Source organism: Hippocampus guttulatus, chromosome 7, assembly GCF_054856545.1.
Source record: "Hippocampus guttulatus isolate MCC_2025c chromosome 7, RoL_Hgut_1.0, whole genome shotgun sequence".
NCBI lineage: Eukaryota > Metazoa > Chordata > Actinopteri > Syngnathiformes > Syngnathidae > Hippocampus > Hippocampus guttulatus.
Genome location: NC_141267.1, coordinates 13,611,213 through 13,631,836, shown reverse-complemented (window position 1 = coordinate 13,631,836; position 20,624 = coordinate 13,611,213). Strand labels below are relative to the sequence as shown.

Below are 20,624 nucleotides of genomic sequence, written 5' to 3'. Positions count from 1 at the left end.
TCGGTTGAAAATTGGGCTGGAAAGCTGGAGCGGGTCACCATTTTGAACAGTTTTGTGTCACATACTGAAGATTACCGTAAGTCAATTCAATGCACGTTCTTAGAAAATGTTGATGGCGACTGGATGTCAGGGTTCAAATTGTGGTCAGGGCAAAGGGCAACATCTAACTGGGTCCTTTGGCAAGACCCTTTTCACCATATGCCAATTCCAAGCCACTGCCGGTGCCAAGCCTGGATAAAAATCAGTGGGTTTTGTCAGGAAGGGCATCTGGTGCAAAAACTGTGCCGGATATTTCATGCGAGTGACTCGCTGGAGCAACCTCTTCTTCTTTGCGAACGTTGGTAACAAAAGATTTTTTTAAAACTATGGCTATACTGATAACCTGGTAACCCATTCCCAACCGCTTGGTAAGCAATTTGAGCCAAATTGGGTTACATTTAACCCAGACGTTTTAATAGTGCGTCCGACCTGCATTCCAATGATGGCGTAGATGAAGAAGAGCATGGCGATGAGCAGGCAAACGTAAGGCAAAGCTTTGAAGGACTGCACAAATGTCCACAGAAGGATCCGGATGGTGTAGCCTTGTCTCAGCAGCTTGATCAGACGTGCCGCTCGGAACAACTTCAAGAAACTCATGTTGAACGTATCCACGAACTGGGGGTGGGTGCGTGCAGTCAGAAACACATGGGAGACGGATTTTCGGAAAGCACATTTTGAGACAATAACTGAACTCACAAAAATTGTCCTGTTAAGACATTTTCAGAACATAAGAATATCATTGATTCTCTCTGAGGTGTGATTAAAACAGTTTTGAGTTATGATGATGCTTTCTCTCTGACTGTCTGTATGTCTGTCTGTCTGTATATAAATGCACCACTCACCTGCAAGTCTACTACTATCTCAGTGATGCTGCCGAGTACGGTGATGAAGTCAAAAATGTTCCACGTGTCTCGAAAGTAATTCTGTGGAGACACAATAGACGGGGCTGGATTCATTTTGAGACAACCACCGCACATGTCACGTGGAGGTTTGTTCCTCCTTACCAGAAAGCCAAATGCCATTATCTTGAGGACGCACTCAATGGAGAAGAGAACGGTGAAGGCTGTGTTCAGATGCTTCAGGACAGCTTCGTAGGCGGTCGGGGCTCCGGGCGGGGCTGAATAATACTGAAAACACACACATACACACACAGCATTTAAAACACAAGCAAAATGATCTTCTGACAGCTACAGGTTGATGGAAGATTCCTCCAGAGGCAGAAATAGCCGCCAAGTCTTTTCACCCCTCATCTGCCCGCGAGATAAAAAAAAAAGAGTAATTCCTCTGGGGGCGGCAGCTACCGTTAATGAGGTCATGCTAAATAGCAGCCCCTGGACATTGGGGATCAATATTTAATACAGGCTGAGTCATGCTGCGTCGGTCTGTCTGAGCAGTCCAGAAAAAGTAGACAATTTGAGGAAATGAATTGCAGCGAGAGCTCTGGAGGAAAAAAAGGGCAAAACATTGAAAAAGGAACCAATGAAAATATCACGGTCAGGCTAGAGGTACTTACTGTACGGCATATGCACGTACTTGCCCGGAGGTACACTTCTCTCCATACATATCCCCCCCCCCCCAAAAAAAAAAAACACAAAAGGAAGATTACCTGCCTAAATTTTGTCTGTCGTTTAGGAAATGACTTATCAACTGGTACTTAGATTTAATATAAGAAAAGATAATATAACCTTTATTTGTCCCACACTGAGGAAATTTGCAGTCTACAGCAGCAAAATTGGGGGCGGGGGGAATTAAGCGTTTCATTGCACAAAATAAATGTTTCAGAAAAGAACTGTACACAGTTCGATATAAGTGCAATATAAAATAAAGCATTAGCAATATATTTGTAGAATAAATATAATAAATTAGCAATAGTATAGAAAATGTCCCATGGTTTATAAATTGTAAAGTTTTGAAAGCATCTTTTGAAACACAAATTACTTGCAATGAGCATGTAGAGCACAATGCTGAGGAGATCTTCAAACTGTAACAAAGATTACCGTAGTTTTCCTTGTACGCCGCAATCGCTTGTTATGAATTTAACCCTTTCAGGGACAGCGGTTACGACAGTGGACAGCTGATCACGTTATCAGGTTACAGGTTATCATCTTTGCTGCATGAAAGGGTTAAACAAGATCGAGACGTTGGACGATGAGTGCCTGGCTGTGCAATCTTTCACCTTCATCATGAGTACGATGGTGTTGAGAGCGATCATGGCCAGAACGGTGTACTCAAAAGAGGGCGAGACCACAAAATGCCACAGACGGTACTGGAACGTGTGCCGGGTCTGAGGCATGTAACGGGTCAGCGGCTTGGCACTGATGGCAAAGTCGATGCACGCCCTCTAAAGTGCAAACAACAGAAAGAACAGTGGAAAGGTAATAGAGCACCAAGGATTTCTGCACATTAGTGTTTTCCTAAAATAGATCATGTTAAATGGGAGTCAGCACACACCCGCCACAATAAAGCTCAGTATGTTCAAGTTGGCAGTTGCTGACATTTTTTTTTTTTAATTATTATTGTTTTTTGCTTTCTTGCAGGAGCCTGAAGGTTTTGTGCTATCAGTGACTGCTATTTGGAACTGTTCATAATTCCTCCCCCCTTGACGAAAACTCCAGTTCCAGCTGAAGCTCAATAAAAAAAAAAAAAATACAACAAACAAACATCATTTATGGGTGCATTAGTAAAGGAATATTACCGATACTTCAAATTTGTTATATTATCCAAGGGAATAACATTCAGTTGCCTGCACACTCTGTTATGGTCTGCTGCTGAGCCGAATTCCTTGTTTTCTTACACCCTGTGATGGATAAATAAAATATGTCTGCTGTCCTTCACCTCATTCTTCTCCAGGCTGCACTCTTCCATCATCTTATCTCCCTGCTCCTGGAAGGTGATGATGATAAGGGCCACAAAGATGTTGACAAAGAAGAAAGGAAAGACCACAAAGTAGATGACGTAGAAGATGGACATCTCCATCCTGTTGCCGTGGCTCGGGCCCCTGTCCTCCTCAGTCACGTCCACCGAGTGCTGTAGGACCCTGCAGGACCACCATACAGCACTTGTTACCATCAATATTAAAATTGCAACCTGATCATTTTCTTCTCTGCTCTTGAAAAATGGGCACTGTATTTCCACTACAGTTCTTTATTGTACTGTATATAGTCGCCTTCTTATGGAATATCCGTATTATCACAGTGGCAATCAAAACTAAACATCTTTGTAAAGGATTTATGATGTAGCCCTTGAATTGGATCTCATTTGCTTGTTGGTGTATATAATCCCCTGCTGCCTTGGGATGCAAGTTTAATTTGTTTGTGACTGTAATCATACCGCCAACAGTTGTATCTTTCCCTAATGAAAGGAATGGGGATGCCATTAATATCTTCCAGAATCCCCCAAAAGCCAACCCAATGTGTCTTGAATCCGAAAAATAGCACCATTTACCGGTAATATTATAAACACAGTAATGATTACAAGAGAATGTAAAGAATTAAATTTTTCCTACACTTTTCTTCAATTCAATGGACATTGTGCTGCTTCTTCTAGTGGGAGGGCTTCGGCCATCTGGCAGTAGTATAATCTCGACATCCTCCTCTGTAAGTGGCACTAATATTTGTTGTTCTTCATAGTGGATGAAGTATATATGCCTATGAGTATTGTTATATTGTCTGTTTACATGTGCTGCTCCACCACGTGTCTGCAAATATCCGTTGCTGAACACTGCAACACTGATGGTATTAATTCGCTGTCAAGTGTGCTTTGCATTGTTTGTTAGCATTAAGTTTAATTATTATTTGCAAATAAGAGCAAAATAATTGGCGAAACGGCAGCTTGTAGCTCCTAAAAATAAATAAATTAAAAAACCTCAAGCCGTCGGGTCACTTGCATTTCAACATACCTCCGTGTTAAATATTGTAGAATTTGCCAAAATGCCGCGAGTTACTAATATTCTTGCCAAAGTCATTCCTGTTCAAATGTCCCCCTGGCATTTAATTTTTAAATTAAACCATTAAATAGACGTGGTTAATTTACAAGCCTTGTCAGTGAAATATAGTCTCACCTTACAGTTAGATGAATGGCAAAACCTTTCTTAAATGACTTCCATAATCATGTTTTGTTCATCAAAAGGTCTGAAGGTGAAATTGCTCATTAATAGACGGCGCACGGAGAAACTCACTGCGGCCAGCCCTCCCCGGTGGACACGGTGAAGAGAGTCAAAAGAGCCCAGACAATGTTGTCGTAGTGGAACTCGTGTCTTTTCCAGTCCCGTTTCTTCACCTCTTTCTTGTCCTTCCCGTAGTCTATATAGTAACCTCTGTACAAGAGGACAGAAGACAAAGATTAACAAGGAAGAAAACTATCCAGCATTTGCAATGACAAATCTCAGACGTGTGAGGTCATCTGTGATTAAAAAAACTGCTTTAAAATCACGCTGATGTGACACAAGCTGCTTTTAAATAGCACAGCCACGTTTGCATATGCATATCCAGTATGCTTATATTTACTGTATATAATTCACTCTGTACTGTATGCAGTCCATTTTTTAAATTTTCTTTTTTTTTGTGCATGCAAATACTTGTTTTGTTTTTCTGGTTTCTCATTTTCATAATTTTGAAAATTGTCAATTTCTCCATTGTTAGACAAATAAAGTTTTTTTCTGGAATTTGACCACAATCTTGAGGAACAAATGCCTCTAAAGTTGAACAAGACTTATGATTTTCACTGCTTTCTCTTACTTTAATATTAACGATTAGATCATGTGAGCAAGCAATTTTATTAATTCAAAATGAATTATCAACATATGTCTCAATCTTACAAAAATCCAATTATTTAGTTCTTTATTCAGTTATAAATAAATACAATTGCTTATTTTATGTATACAGCACATGTAATTCTGTGGAGGGCTTTGCTTCTGCCCTTTAATTTTAAACCCTGCCCTTCATTTAAAAATTTTCATTTTATTTTTGGGAATTTCTAAATCTCCTTGTGTATTAAGGCTGAAATAAATCTTCAATTAATTAAGTCAGAAAAAAAATACCTGCAGTTAAATTTGCACTTGGGGCAATGTGCAATTTTTTCTTTCGGATAAATAATTGAAATGATTGATCTGGAAAAATGGTGGTCTTTTTAACTGACATTTTGGCATGCAGGTACATTTTCATCGGGATATCATATTACTGGCTTACTGCTGCCTTGACGAGGACACGGAGCCACTGGAAATATGCAAAAGAGTAAGAGAGTGAGGCGAGTGAGAGTTATTACTGGCAGTCCTTCTCTGTGTCCTTGGAGCTGTCGTTGCAGTAGAAGAACTTCCCCTTGAAGAGCTGCACGGCGATGACAGCAAAAATGAACATGAAGAGCTTGTACACAATCAGGATGTTGAAGACGTTTTTCAGGGATGTCACCACACAGTCGAACACTGCCTGCGGGCGGGAGAAAAAAAAGTCAGGTTTTTCCACAAAGAGATGACTGCAAAGGTGGGAGGTGTCCATCCATTTTGTAGGTCAAGCTTCAAAACAAATCATGAAAATATCTCGAAAACCTGATGTGCTGGAAAAAAATAAACATTCTTGGTTCGATTAAAATTAGCTGTTAACATTGTAATCTATACAAAACGACTTAAAAGCAGAAGCTCTGACCTTGAGTTTAGGAAGCCTCTTGATGGTCTTCAAGGGTCTGAGTACACGTAAGACTCTCAGCGATTTGATGGTTTTAATGTCTCTTCCTTTGTTGTTTCTGTGCAAGTAGACAGTGTGAGCATTAGGATGAAGTAGCATGGTAAGCATCGCATTTGATATACAGTGGTACCTCTACTTACGAATGTCTCTTCAGACAAAATTTCCAAGTTACGAAACGCCTCAACAGCAAAATATTGCCTTTTGCTATGAAAGAAATTTCGAGATACGAAAGGTAAATATACAGTCTGGCCTGCTGGTCGCAGCTCCGAGTTTCATGAACACAACATACCGTACTTATAGCTGCTCCGCCATTGGCTATGACCTAGCATCTTCCTGGCATTCCATTGGCTAAGAGGGACCGCTACTGTATGTGTCTGTGTATGTAGATAGATAAATACATAGATATGCGTCTATGCAGCGTCCTTGTCATTCACCCCTCGGGCCATGAGGCGTTCCGATCGTTTTACGTAAATGTGAATCACCTAGAAAAAGTGTTAACCAGTCAGATGATCGCTCATTATGCTGATGTTTGCCTTGGACCTTTTCGAAGGATTGTTAAATATTTTGATGCATTTTTGTGCTTAATAAAACATTTATGTCTGAATTTTGGGGGGCCTGCAACGGATTAGGGCATTTACATGGAAAACGCGTCTCTACTTACAAAATTTTCTAGTTACGGAATTTCTTACAGAACCAATTAATTTCGTAAGTAGAGGTACCACTGTACTTTTTTCCCCCTCCATGTTAGCAACATTTTCAACCCGATATGACATATTTTCACGTGAAGAGTTCTTACCCCATCACATTGCTGCAGGCAGTCCCACAAGGTCACCATCCAGAGACGGGAAAGACAGAGAGGGTCATGCACATAAACGATTAGAGTGGAATATAAAAGCTATGCTTGCGCCACACCCACACAGAGCAATGCACAGCAGAAAACCCCAAAAGCAGCTTTGACATGAATACGTTTGAACAGCACAGCCTGAATTAAACATGCAACTGACGTGAGGGCGAAGGCCACCAGAGCTCCAACGACCACGATGAAGTCCAGTATGTTCCACAGGTCTCGGAAGTACGAGCCGTCGTGGAGGATCAAACCCTGGTCGATCATCTGAGGACCAACAAGGATGTGACATTCGGAGCCATAATTTAAGGAACGCTTCCCCGAATGAGCACAATAATAGACATCTAAACAACGGTGTCAATCAAACTACGTAAACCATTCTCTGTGTCAATGATTGTCATACAAGGAAATGTTATACAATGGTACATTGACTTACAAGAGCCCCAACATGGAATTTCTGTGCTGCCACTGGAGTGACGCGAAAAGAATTGACAGTGAGAACACTTATTTTCATCCTTGGAGTGCATTATTAGTGTGTTGCTGCCAAATTTTAGTTGCTACCTCAATTTGGGTGTTCGCATGGCTGACGCTATTGTGTATGAATGACATCCAGCTTCTCATATGCCCGTTAAGACGCAATATCTGTCAGTCAATATGTGTTGTTAGGGTGAAAATTGGCTTCCGTTGCAGTGGAACGCTCTCTCCGTATATCATATCATTGTTTTATAAAGTAACTCTGTCAAAGTTTTTATTTTGAAATCATCATTTCATGGCAAGGAAAATAATGGAGTTTAAGAAATGGGAATTAACGTTCAGGGGAATCATGAATAAATCATGTTTTGCCATTACCGTCACTTAGTATATTATGTTGCTTATGCACATTGACGGCCTAAATGTAATTCTTAATTGACGTGTTGATTCTGTCCTGCCTGTTTCTGTATTTTCAAATTCCGCTCTTGTCAAGTTTAAGAAGGGCAAAGTACTTTTATTTATTTTTAAAATAATCGTCCGATTAGCCTGTTATTGGATTTTTTTTTTCTGACAAATATCGAAATTTTGTTCTGACAAATATTGAAATTGGCCTAAAAAATAGATTTTGCAACACAGTGCCATTTTTTTCTTCATTAAAAACATCTCATGAATATTTAGCTTTTTCTGTGCGGCATTTCAAATGATTTCAATGGGAAAGATGCATTTGACGTTAGAATTACAAGCTTGGTCAGGGAACAAATTGAACTCAACTTAACTGAATCCAACTGTATTTATAGAGCACAGCCACTGCTGTATACAAAGTGCTGTACGTGGAGCAACTCGTAAACTACTGTACTGTCAGGCTAACAAGCTTAACCCAAGCTCCACCTCGCCGTCTCATTCATTTTTCTTTTTCAATTTGTGATTCAACTCTTTTTAAATATCGGCTGTGACATCTTTCCATGTCTTTCCTTTCAAAAAAGAGAATTGCCCCAACTGGATTGCGCCAACCATTCCAGTTTGCCTCCTGGCATCTTCTCACTGCAAAGGCATCGCTATTCATTTGCACAGTCACTTACCTTAATAATCATTTCAAAGGTGAAGACGCCAGTGAACACGTAGTCAAAATATCGCAGAACCTAAACGAGAGCACAAAGAAACACGTCGACAGAATAAACTGCCATTAAAAAGTAAACTTGTGTCGCTTTATGAGAAGGTAAAGCTCATTTCAAAACTCGAAGGCTCTCAGCTTGTGCTTTGAAATGTAACAATCTCTTCAAAACATAATAATGACATCTGAAAAAAAGAACTTGCCAGACTAATCACAATTTCATTGTCTTCCTCATTAGCTCTCAGTTGCGCCATTTTGCAAAACAACTTTAGGGAATGTAGATCAAGAGTGCTGCACCCCAGGGATTATTAAATTGCTCTTCAGGATAATGATTCATGACAAGGCGTGAAAAACAAAATCAAACAAACATAAATAAACGAATTTCCCTGTATGGATACACAAACCTTATTCCAGTCTGAGGTGGTGGCGACAGGGTCCTCAGCAGCAAGTGCGATGCTACTTGCGGCAATAACCAGCAGGATGGACATTTCAAAGTACCTGAGGTTCACCACGTAGTGACATGCTCGTCGCACCCTGAGGACAAGCACCAAACAGCAAAGAGAATGAAGCCACAGCAAGACTGAATCGGGGTCTCGGGAAAAAAAAAAAAAAAGGATCTGACTGAAACTACATTGTGAGAAATATGCTTTTTGGCCCGCTAAGCTAATAAAGCTTTTATGATTTTATATCAAAATCTGCGGCCACCGGGGGTCCATCATTCCCATATTGCACCACTGCTGTTCGAACTTGAAATGAAAAGCTGTAGATGAGCGATTCTCAGCCATCATGTTGCGGCACAATAGCTTGTTGTGAGAGATCAAAATCAAATGATCCAATTTAACTTAATCGGGACGAATAAAGTCAATGGTTGTATGTTCATGAAAAAATGATTTCTTCTTTTTATATAATACTGCAGGGTTAAAGGGCAAGTCAAGTCAGAAATGTTCTTGACAAAAATGAGTTGTTTGAGCCCCTACTAGTCTAAACACAGCATTCTTATTAATATTGTGCTTCTGAAATATGAATTAAGGCATAAAAAAAAGCCCTGAGCAACTATGATGTCATTTTCAGTCGACAGCAAGTGGCAAAATGGCCGCCCCCTCGGATGGATGAAAACGGATGGATTTTGCACCTTCATTCAAATTTCACAAATGAAATATGAATCCGAACGCAAATTATCCAGGGCAGTTTTAGCGGTGCAATCACATACGGGAAGTTGACCACGAGAGCTTACGGGTTGTCCGGTTTGAAGATGAACATGCTGTCAGGCGTCACATTGTTGACTGCTTTCACGTCGTCAACCTCCTCCTTCTCAGATTTGGAGATTTCAGGGTCCTTGCTATTCACTGCAGAGGCAAAAAGAAGGGAAGGATGTGCGTGATGATGGTCGAGGCAGTCAAACCTGAAACAGTTTGCAACATCTACCAGTTACCAGTGATAGTAGACAACTCCATCGATGCCTCCATGTCGGGCATCTCCACGATCACGCTGGAGCTGAGTTGAGATTTATCCAAGTCTTCTTGGTTGCTCTCTTCTAAAGCAAGTGGACACGTTTCTTCTTCCTGAGGGAGCTCTGCCTGCTTTTGAACACCCGCATGGCTGTCTGGGTGCACACTGTCCACTTGCTCATCTTGCTCACCATGCCTGAAGACATACCCCGAAAGAGTCTCAAATTGTCAATTCCACACTTCTCAAGATTGGCATTTACTGGAAACTTCCTTACCGCAGTAATAGACAATTTTTTTTCTTCTTTAACTCAGGTTATATATGCTCCCAACTTTGTTACTATTGTGATAATCAAGTAATCAACGAATTGATCTTGAGGATAAGCACTACAGAAAAAAGATGAATAGATTGAATACTTTACTGGACGATTTGTTCTCACCTGTTCTCCTCAAGATTGGGTTCCTCTCTCTTTTCGCTCTCCGCCACTTTCTCCTCTACTGTTGTTGGAACCCTGTTCCTCTCCATGCTCCCATCTTGACTAACCGAGCGATTCGCGGACTGGCTTCCTTTCCGAGGAGATGATCCCTGACTCCTAGCCCCGTTCTGACGACTACCCAATGCTTTCCTGCCCCTGATCCCGCTGGCATCACCGTCGTCCGGCGGTCTGAACTTCTTTACAGCCCTGTGCTGACGATCACCGTTCAATCTGGGGCTCTTTCGCTCGCCGATCACATTGTGAATGTCGTCAACGTCAAGGCTGGGCTCTGGTATGGACTCAGAGGGATTCTCAGGGATGAGACTCAAAGGGTCCAATATCTCTGCGGGTGGCGCTGACATGGGGGGTTCGGGAATGACACCGGAGAGAACAGCTTCAAAAGATATCTCCGTGGAGGTCTGGTTCTTGGTTGGTGATGTCAAGTGATCTACAAGGGGGTCCGCCTGGCATCTCACACCCTCTGGTGGAGTGCTCTGCATATCCTTGCGGTGCAGGGACTGCGGACGACCCGGTTGAGACTGGGCCGATGCAGCAGCTCCGTCCTTCTCCTCGTTGGGACCGCTGAACAAAATCTCCCGGCTGGACATCTGGCGGTGTCTCCGCAGCTGACTGGTCCTCTGCTCCCACACGGACATGGTCATCCTCTTTCTCCTCTCTCGCCTGGACATGAAAGAGTTAGACGGGTTGAGTTGCGGGAGAGGGCGGACCTCCTTGAGGCTGCCCTTTGCCTCCTCCAGGGAACGGGAGTAGGTAGGACGGCTGCGGTGGATGGCTCTTTTTCTGTACAGGTAGGGACGCCTCCTACGGCTTCCTCTGTGGACACAAGGAGAAGACGTATACATTTATCACATCGAGTAGCATATTTTAGAAAAAGTGAAATTCAAAATGGCTAATTGAAGATGTTTTTATTATATTCATTATGAAGTCACACAAGCAATGGAGTCGTCATTTTTTTCCCTTTTTTTTTTTTTCCAGAGCAGTTTTAGGTTGTTAGAGAAGAAGAAGGAGCGAAGAGGTGCATCTAAATGAATTAGAATACAGTAGAAAAGTTCATTCACTTCAGCAGTTCAATTCCAGAAGTGAAACGCAGAACTCAGATCTAATTTCTATTTTAACTCATTCACTGACAGCCCCATGGTAAAACAATGGACCTTTTGACTTCTTTCGCCATCAATGGCAGTGAATGACTTTGAAAAATGATTTCATTATTTCCTATGCCATAGAGTGGACCCACGTTATTTGCGGAGGCTAGAGACCAGGCCAGTATAACTACATCGACATTTTTTTAAACCATGAAGAAAAAAATATATTGAAAAAGTCTGTGAATAGCTCGGTCTGTGTCAAACTCCAAATAACCAGGGGTCTACTATTTTCAAATATGTATAATGCAGAGTGCTCTGTAAGTGCGGTTATATGTTCAATTAAAAGATACGTTTGAATGTTTTCTTTTTTTTTTACAGGTTTTATATTGGAAGTAGTTAACTTCTGTTTCAACTTGTGTGACAATTATGGGAAAAAGAAAGAAAAGTTTCTATCACGCAAATCATCTTTGCATATCTCTTTTGTCATGAAGGACTTAGCATTTATTATTTTAAAATTTTTTACGCTTGTAAAACGATTAACACGGTTTATTTGCATTATATCCTACGGGTACATTTGTTGAGCAGCATTTCGGAATATGTTCGACTTCAAAACTTTCCGCTGAATTTTATTCACATGAAAAACGATGAAAACGGACATGCAGAGCAGACGTAATCAAATGCCTAAATAGTAACAACAAGCCATTTAATTTCAAAACGAGACCATTGATTTATTGAATCTGTGATGATGTTTTTTTTTTGTGGGAATTGCTGCGTGTGCTTTCAACAGAAAGAGTGAAATGCAGAAGGGAGTCGGAGGCACGAAAATAACAAAATATGTGATCTGGAGCATGAAGAGAATGAGGCTGGTGTGTCGAAGTCAGTGAAAAAGGTAGAGCGAGTGTGAGTGAGACATTCACAGAGGTGAACGGTAAGTGAGCAGTACTGTGTTACTTACTGGAGCGTGGACTCTTGTGCGGTCCGTGTTATCAATGAGCGATTGGTTGAAAACAAGACATTAGTGCTTTGGGTGAGCAGAGACAAAACAGGCTGGGAGACACACAGCAAAAGATGCTCATTCTCTGAAATAAATCAAATGGTGTTATTTGGTCGAAAAATGTATTTTCAGAGCGCGTTAACCAAACTGCACAATATTATTTCTTTAATTATGCGTGACTATTGAGACATGCTCTCACCATGCTGGAATGCAATGGAAATTTGCCAGAACTCAAAATCAGGTCTTTGTCTTTAGAAATGGTGAAGCAGCATGCGGCTCATTAGCAATGGTTAAAAAAAAAAAGAAAAGAAAGTATGTTTGTGATCATGAGGTGGCATTGTTCAGTCCAATTATGACAGCAGCCGCTTTGTTAATCAAAAGTTTTTCCACTTTTAATGACAATAATGTGGAAAATATTGCCATAGCACATAATAAAATGCAATGTTGACATCTCTCTGAATGAGCATTATTATCCTTTTTTTTTTTTGGTAAAGGCAGAAAACCTTTAATACAGCTCTTTCATTGGATCACATGAGATTGTAGCTATTGTTGTGGGTGGTAGAAATATCTAATGATGGTTGATACAACACAGCATATCAAGGGGTGTATGTGTGTGTCAATTGTTCTCATCAAAAAAATTATTTTTTTGGGTGGGGGTGTCTATAAAGGATAAATGGCAATTCCGCCTTGAGGTGAAAATCAAAATAATGAATGTGCAGTTGGAATAATGCCAGTGCTTGCCTCTCATCATTCACATTCACATTTCTCTCCAAAGAGAAATCCAACCGGCGCAACAATTCAAAATATAAACTCGTCATACTTTGGTGTGTGTCTCCACTGGAGCCAAGCGACACATTGACACAAACAAGATGACTGTCCTATCTGCTCAATTAGAAAACATTCATAAACATTGAGAGCGGAACAATGAATCGAGGGCATCTCGGAATTTCACAATTAACATCATGTGCACACAAAAACATGGACAAAACAACAACAAAAACAGAAAGATGGGTAGTGCAAACACAGCAAGGTGTATTATGTTTCCAAAGTTTCAACACAAGTTTCTGGATGCAGCTATGATCATGACCACCACCACCTCCAAGCATTGACGTGTCCTCAGGTCATGCTTGGCCAACTTAATGCGTGAATTCAGGTCGAAGCACAATATTCCGAGGAGGGTGCACGACGGAGGAGCAATTCAAAGTCTGACAACGGCTCAGCAAGGGCGCTGCAATTTATGATTTTCTTCCCCTATTATCATGCCAACCAAACACATGCAGAGAATTTATCTCCAGCCTCCATCCGACATGCCGCGAACGTCTTATTTTTATCTCCTGCCGTCATGCAAGTTTCTTCAAGGTCAGTAGTGCACCGGCTATTGAAATGAGATAAAGTTCAGAGCGTCCTTCGGGCATACAGATGCTGGTGTATCGCTGTCTTCTTCTCTTCCGGTGGTGACGACCATCCGTCACGCTTGCTCAGCTCAAACGAATGCGCGTTTCTTCTTTTTCAGCCTGCGCCGTCTCATTTGAATGAAAATATCAATGATAGGGGAAAAAAGAAAAGCTCTTTCGCATGCCCATTATAACAAATGTGTTTCTCGTGCATATCGAGTAAAAAGCAGGCTACAATCCTGTCATGCACATGCATGCGCATCCACCACCGCACACAACGCACCATCTGGAAACCCGACCACGAAGGAAACATGGTTCAGTATTTCCCCAAATACGATACAAGACTTCACATCGTGTATCAATGTAAATATTCTTCGCACCGCTGTTCAAAAGCAAGATTTTTGTGATCTCAACAAATCAGCACAAGATGAATCATTTCAAACCATGAATGTAGCCTAACCTGGACAACTCACTGAATTCTGCATTTTTTATTTCTAGTGGGTAAGTAAAAAAAAAAAAAAAAAAAAAAAAGCAACTGGACTAAAAAAATGGCAAGCCTGATTTGAAGAGTACGCACGCTGATCCAGAGCAGTGGGCGCATGATTGATGCAGCGCTCATGTCCAGTAAACATACTGTTATTCGTCTGTCTATCAGCATACGGAATGAGTATATTTACTATTCATTCACCCTTGATGGGCGCCGAGGAGATTTCACAACGCCTGAACCGGCTGGAATTTTGACAAGAGCGGATCAGGATAAGACATCGTTTGACCACTGACCGCGTTCTATCACTCTCACCATCAGCAACAGACCATGGCCAACGATTTGTGTCGTAAGCTTATTCAAACAGTGTCACCGCAAAGGGAACATATCATCAAAATCAAACAGGATCTGGTGGAATTGTAGATACGGACAAGGCAGTGCAGGATTTTCCACATACAAAATGAACCCTGCCACACACTTTTATTCACCCCGCATGACCCAATAGTCATCTCTAACAACAATATTGCTGACTAAAAACCCTACCTGACACATCAAGTGCAATTGTCTCCATGACAACACGATAAAACTATTGTGTAATGAATATCCACTCAGGCAAGGACGAAGAGTGAGATTACATGCCAGCAAGTCTGTACCAAATCCTTGGGTCTTTTACCCTCCCTCCATAACGACTTCATCTTACTAGTCAGTCATGTGGGTTACGTTCTACAGTATGTGGACGCTCACTGCAGTGGGGGAGGCAATAACGAAGAAGATGAGGAGAGAGAGAGAGAGAGAGACAGAGGGAGGCGATGTGGAGGTCAGGCGGATGGAGGACTTACTCTGAAGACATGAAGGAGGAGAGTGGGCCGACCTCCTTCGCCTTCTGGAGCGCATGCTTGTGGTTGAAAGCAGCCTCGGCTTCCTCCTCGTCCTAAGAGCGAAGAAAGAGTCGACTGTGATTTCTCTTTTTTGGCTAATGGTTTGCAAATCCAAGCGACGGGTGGAGAAAAAGAGAACCTGCACCGTCTAATGACATCCGCCTCAAGAGTATTAGTTGGGAGATGAATAGCTTTCTGACAAAAGTCTGTGTAATATTATCTTCGGAATGGTCTTTTTTTTAAAATATCCAGTTCTTGTAGTGGATCTCATTAGAATGTGCATGTTCAATTAATATTTGTTGGGTTCTACTTTAGTGAGCTCTTGTGCATTAGCCAGGTTGTCCACAGCAATAGCCAAGAAGACATTCAGCAGAGTGTCTGGTCAAACTTGAGTGAAGGAAAACACCATTCCTGTTATTTCAACAACAACAGCACCAGCGCAAACATTGGTGGAGACTCCACAAACTATCCCGTAGCTTCAATTATCAAACACTGTTGGAAAGCTGAAACCTCAACAAGGCGGAGGCGAAAGAAAGAGGATACAGTTCCCAAACAAGGTCAGAACGATGAAGTATATCGAAGACCACATGCCAGACTTGACTCCGCCTTGAGAGCGAATACCGTCGTACATCACCTCATTCCAGTCCTCGCCAGTCAGGATCTGACAAACAAGAACAAATGCACAAAAAGAGTAGAGTTTATTGACATGGTTTTTCTCCAGTTATGGGTCTGAAATAACATTAGCGTGACATTGACGAGCAGACCTGGAAGACAGTCATGATGGCTGCCGGGAAAGTATCAAAGTTTGTGGGAGTGTAGTCCTCAAAGATGAACCTTTGCGGGCCCAGAAAATTTAGAGAATTTAAAGAATATATTGGATACTTTATTGTCCGCTTGAGAATAACTGTGGAGGCTGTAAAACTGAAGATGAATTACCTCCTGCAGAAGTAAATCTTTACCTAAGCGCATTTTCTTGGATGTAAAGACGGACTCCTCGGTGTTACCTGCCACCGAAGAGTTGCATGCCCAGGAGAGCAAAGACGACAATGAAGAGGAAAAGGAGGAAGATGAGGGAGATAATGGACTTCATGGAATTCATCAGCGACACCACCAGGTTCCTCAGAGACGCCCAGTACCTTCACAGGAAATCAAACGTTTACGTGAAGTAGGAACCGATCGGGTTTTTCTGTCAAGTAAAGATGTACTGACTTGGTGATTTTGAAGATCCTTAGCAGACGAAGAGCACGCAGTACGCTGATGCCAAAGGAAGTGCCCGGCCTGAACACACCCCAAAGCACTTCAAAGATGCTGCCAACAATCACCTGTGGACATCCAAAGATGGGAAATTAAGATTTTGTACAAGAAGAATAGGGATTGAGGAAAGGAGATGGGACACTGACGCTGCAGTCGAAGCAGTTAAATGAGGAGTGGAAGTAGAGGCGGGGGCCCAAGCTGTACATCTTCAGGAACATCTCAGTCAGGAACAGAGCAAGGAACAAGAACTCTGCATAGTCTGGAATAGCAACAGACACTCTCATATTAGCAGAACTAAATTATGCTGTGACTTTGAAGCAGATTTATTCTCCTTATTTATGTCGTGTATCTCCTTCTAGCATTTCTTTTGGCTGCACTGCTTTCAACTGTATATGTGGATGTTCTTTTTTTTGTTGTTGTTGTATCAGATTGCAGTATCTTTGTGCTTGCAAATCTAATCTGGTTTGGGTGTCCAGAATCAGTCGTGCTGGCTGATGCGATTTAAACTATGTTAGCGAAGGGACTGCTCCTTGAACCAACTTCATGTATGCTCACAGAGCCAGCAAGCTGGCCCACATTAATGTCAACATAGTTCCATCCGCTGATCGGTTGGTCAGAGCAAAACCTGTCACGGCCAAGTTCAACTCTTACAACACATCTGGAGTGATCTGTGAACATTAACACACATTTAACAATCAGCTTGTCCAGTGAGTACACACCGAAGCCTGCCATGAACAGCGCCGCAAATTTGTGACCAACTGTGAGCACCTCTGTCAAGGCTAATAATTGCCTCACGGTGCCACAAGATGGCAGCAAAGCACTATATCAAGCTACTCAACGCACTTCGTCATAGTTCCTTGGCACCAAAGCAATACTTTTAGATTAGACACGGCTTTGACTTTGATACATGGAAGCGAAAAAATGAATTTTTAATCAAACGATGCAGGATCGGTTCCTTTGTGAGCGTAAATGCGCGGAAAAACTGTATGATGCATTTTATATATATTTTTTAAAAAGTATAATGTTATTACATGAATATTGAATATGAACTATTCCAGATGTAGTTGGCAGTGTTGTATGCTGTTATATTGCATTTTTGTATCGTATTGATATTCTCAATGACTGGAACGTGATAATGGTGGTATTAAAAAAATAGCTTGACGATGGCCACGGAAGAGGATTCTGATTCTGATAAAGTCAGGCAGCCCCTGCTTCAACACAATCAGAAAGTGTGACTCACACAGAAAATTGGACAGCCAGAGCGGCTGGTTGTGGTGAACGATAGCCACACATAGCGTGTTGAGAGCCACCAGGCTCAGCACCGTCCAGTAGAAGGTGTGCGTCTTCACCACGCGGCGGATGGAGATCCGCAGGAGGCGTTCCTTGCGGCGGAAATACACCGCTGGTCCTCGCCTGCCGCTCCTGAAGCTTTCTCTAGCCATGGGGATGCCTTGAGGGGAAGCAGAAAGGAGTGGCGATGTCCTGATGCTCAGTTTGAGATGAGGATGGTCACCTGACAAAATTGGCAAGACTTCTACTCACCCACAGAGGAAATATCCCCGTATTGCTCCTCTGCGGGACCCCGATGGGGCGACTCCATGCCTCTCTTTTTTATAGTGGTAGCTCTCTTCAGCACTTCACATGGAGCAGCATCAACACAACCAACAGATCAGTAAAACACTTTCATCACGAAGCAGAATTTTCATGTTGTTGCAAACCAACAAACATGACAGAATCTATACCCATACCATGCTAAATCAAAAAGTAACTCCACTTATAAGAACTGAGTCGAATCGTTCCGTTTTAAAATCGTCACGTCCTTGAACCGTATCGGACGCCGTATACGGCCAAACGTATTGAATCGTCTTCTGTAGAGAGATGCACACCGCTAAGGCAACACCGCTCCGAATTCCACATATCCATATCACCTGGGAATGTATGAACAGCCTTCAAGCGAATATTGTCTTCATTTGGAAAATATGCGTTGATGTACGATAATAGCAAACCTTCCTTGTAATTGTGCATGTAGATGAGTGTGTCAACAGAAAAGCGCCATTGTCCTCAAGCCTGGCTAACAAGAAACAACCAGTTGTGTCTCCGCAATTGGGGCAGTGCCCCACAAGAGGCAGCAGAGGGCGCCATTTCTCCGATATTTTAATTTACATTTAATACAGAGGAGTGATGCAACTGTATAATTCATTCATACATTCATCTTCTGAACCGCTTGATCCTCACTAGGGTCGCGGGCTGTATAATTCTGTTTTGTTAAATTGTTATCACAAAGAGATCTACTTGTCACATAATCATAAACGTGCATTGAGTGCTTTAGTATTTCTGACTTGGCTCCTTTCTATGTAGTTTGTTATTTAACAGCCTCGTAAGCATGACAACTACGACATTATCTAATATCCAGATAAGTCGGTTATGATTGAACTCCTATTAACCAGTAAGCGGGTGCACAAAAGAAGAATGTGATCAGGACTCGACCTCCTATTAGTGGTCTATTTCCTGATACTCTATTTATTTATTTTTTGCATGTAATATCTTCCCCTCCATGAGTGTTCAAGGTTAGCATGACCAATATTTTGTAGGATTTGGCATTTCTATTTATGTAAAAATAATAGATTACTAAAGTTACTTTATGGTCATTTAATTAGTTAAAGTGATTAATGAGAGCAATGGCAATAAAATTGAATTTCATGAACTAATGAAAAATCACAAGTTGAAATTGATGAGAACAAATTCCGAGATCTCTTTTCGTATATTTCAATTGACATCATCAGTCACACAGAAAAAACCCTTGGTAAAAACCTTCATGCAAAACAAGGCACGTAAACACGCGTTATCAGAAGATTCAACCCAACCCCAAACAAAATAAGACAACTGACATTAAGGAACGCTTTTACGCGTGATACGCTAATGCCAGTATCGTTTTGGCCGAAGGGGAAAAGTTCATTGAAGCTCATTTACATGACAGTTGAAGGAGACCAAAACAACAATCCTCTGATGGTCACTTAATGATCCAAACAGCTGAATGCCATTTGCTGATCTCTCTCATCGCAATGCATGCTCCGAGACAGTTTGGCAGGCCATGCAAATCCATGTATGACTCATTCTATCCATTGATGATTGGCAATTGGGAAATGAAAAATGAAAATGTGACTCATTATTTTAGTTGTTTTTAAAACTAACACAAAAATGCATTAAAAAAAAAAGCTTGATTTTTCCCATTTAAAGTCAGATCGAAAATGTGACCATGAAAACCGGACCACGGGACTGAGTTTGTTTTTATATTTACTTGGTCATGTTTACCTGACCCAAAATTTAGGTGACGGATATTAGTAAAGATACGTTGGCTTTAGTCGCAACAAGCAGTCCATTATTACACCGCTTTTCAACGTACACCCCTTTTCCCCACGATAACGTTCACATTTCAAAGTCCCGATTTCAGTTAGTTCATTTTCCAACGTCTGAATTGTGCAATCTCTTATCTTGATTGATACTTGGTGACCAAATTTCAGGTCACATAAACCCGACCAATTACATTTTGAAATGGAACTTAGTCTTGGGAGCTGTTTTTCAACTCAAATAATTCAACAAAATAATGAGTCAGTCTTTCATTTTTCAATTGTCATTTTTGATTGAAAAATGGAAAGAACGAATGATACACAAATCCGTGCACTTGTTCGAAGATGCATTCTCATTCCGTTTCAAGGAGTGTCGACGTGCATGCCAGAGTGCGTGAGATGAGTGCAATTTGACCTTTTCGGAGTTGGATGTGTTTATCATTAGATTTACCGGTAATCCTTTCTTACCCATCCTCCTCCTCCCTCTATTGCTGAATATAGTGCTCAATATTAGCTTAGGGGCTTTTTTCATAGGTCTCTAATCAAACACACACACACACACACACACGCACACGCATACACACACATACATACGCATTGTTTGCTAAAGGTGTGAAACACACTCGCCATGCAAAAGCACTTGCATTTCGCTTATTTTTTTCCAGACTGGTGGTCGTCAAGGCAACAGCAGAGCACCACCTATCTTTTCAATCAGAGCTACGAGAGAAATTGCATTCGTTCTCATCATAACAGCTGGTCCCGTGGTCTAATGACGCTCCAAAAGTTCATCCCACGAGTACGTGCGCATGTGGCAAATGGCGTGGTGAAGTTGAAGAGGCAGCAAGCAGATAGGAGGAGGGGGTGCTCACCATAAGCGCTGCCTGCGCTCCACTCAGGGAGCCTCCTGAGAGCTGCCAATCAATCAACATTTCATAAAAAGTCTTGCTGCTTCAATCAGGGGGAAAGGTCACAGTCATGAGAGTATAGGCACCCGGCTTCCCACTGGCTAGCGTGCCACGATGAGCGCAAACATTGTGCCGTTGGTGGACTCTTCATGACACGTCACTGCCTTAAACAACGGCCACTCAGCATGATTGGAAAATTAC

The 20,624-nt window shown here is 41.7% G+C and overlaps 1 protein-coding gene across 1 annotated transcript in view; it reads right to left on the bottom strand.

The window, feature by feature from the left end:
* The window catches only part of cacna1ea (calcium channel, voltage-dependent, R type, alpha 1E subunit a), a 90,231-nt gene that overhangs the window by 14,968 nt on the left and 54,639 nt on the right, over positions 1–20,624 (bottom strand). Inside the window, exons 12-35 of the mRNA XM_086114792.1 lie at positions 17,714–17,806; positions 17,412–17,621; positions 16,318–16,430; positions 16,127–16,239; positions 15,922–16,053; positions 15,682–15,751; positions 15,461–15,578; positions 15,228–15,295; positions 14,879–14,970; positions 10,029–10,898; positions 9,576–9,787; positions 9,378–9,489; positions 8,548–8,677; positions 8,112–8,171; positions 6,722–6,828; positions 6,514–6,525; positions 5,679–5,775; positions 5,302–5,462; positions 4,217–4,354; positions 2,875–3,076; positions 2,216–2,380; positions 1,044–1,166; positions 882–962; positions 469–654 (exon numbers count right to left, since the gene is read on the bottom strand). Of these exons, the coding sequence (XP_085970918.1) occupies positions 469–654; positions 882–962; positions 1,044–1,166; positions 2,216–2,380; positions 2,875–3,076; positions 4,217–4,354; positions 5,302–5,462; positions 5,679–5,775; positions 6,514–6,525; positions 6,722–6,828; positions 8,112–8,171; positions 8,548–8,677; positions 9,378–9,489; positions 9,576–9,787; positions 10,029–10,898; positions 14,879–14,970; positions 15,228–15,295; positions 15,461–15,578; positions 15,682–15,751; positions 15,922–16,053; positions 16,127–16,239; positions 16,318–16,430; positions 17,412–17,621; positions 17,714–17,806 (3,665 nt within the window). The remainder of the gene's footprint in view (positions 1–468; positions 655–881; positions 963–1,043; positions 1,167–2,215; positions 2,381–2,874; positions 3,077–4,216; positions 4,355–5,301; positions 5,463–5,678; positions 5,776–6,513; positions 6,526–6,721; positions 6,829–8,111; positions 8,172–8,547; positions 8,678–9,377; positions 9,490–9,575; positions 9,788–10,028; positions 10,899–14,878; positions 14,971–15,227; positions 15,296–15,460; positions 15,579–15,681; positions 15,752–15,921; positions 16,054–16,126; positions 16,240–16,317; positions 16,431–17,411; positions 17,622–17,713; positions 17,807–20,624) is intronic.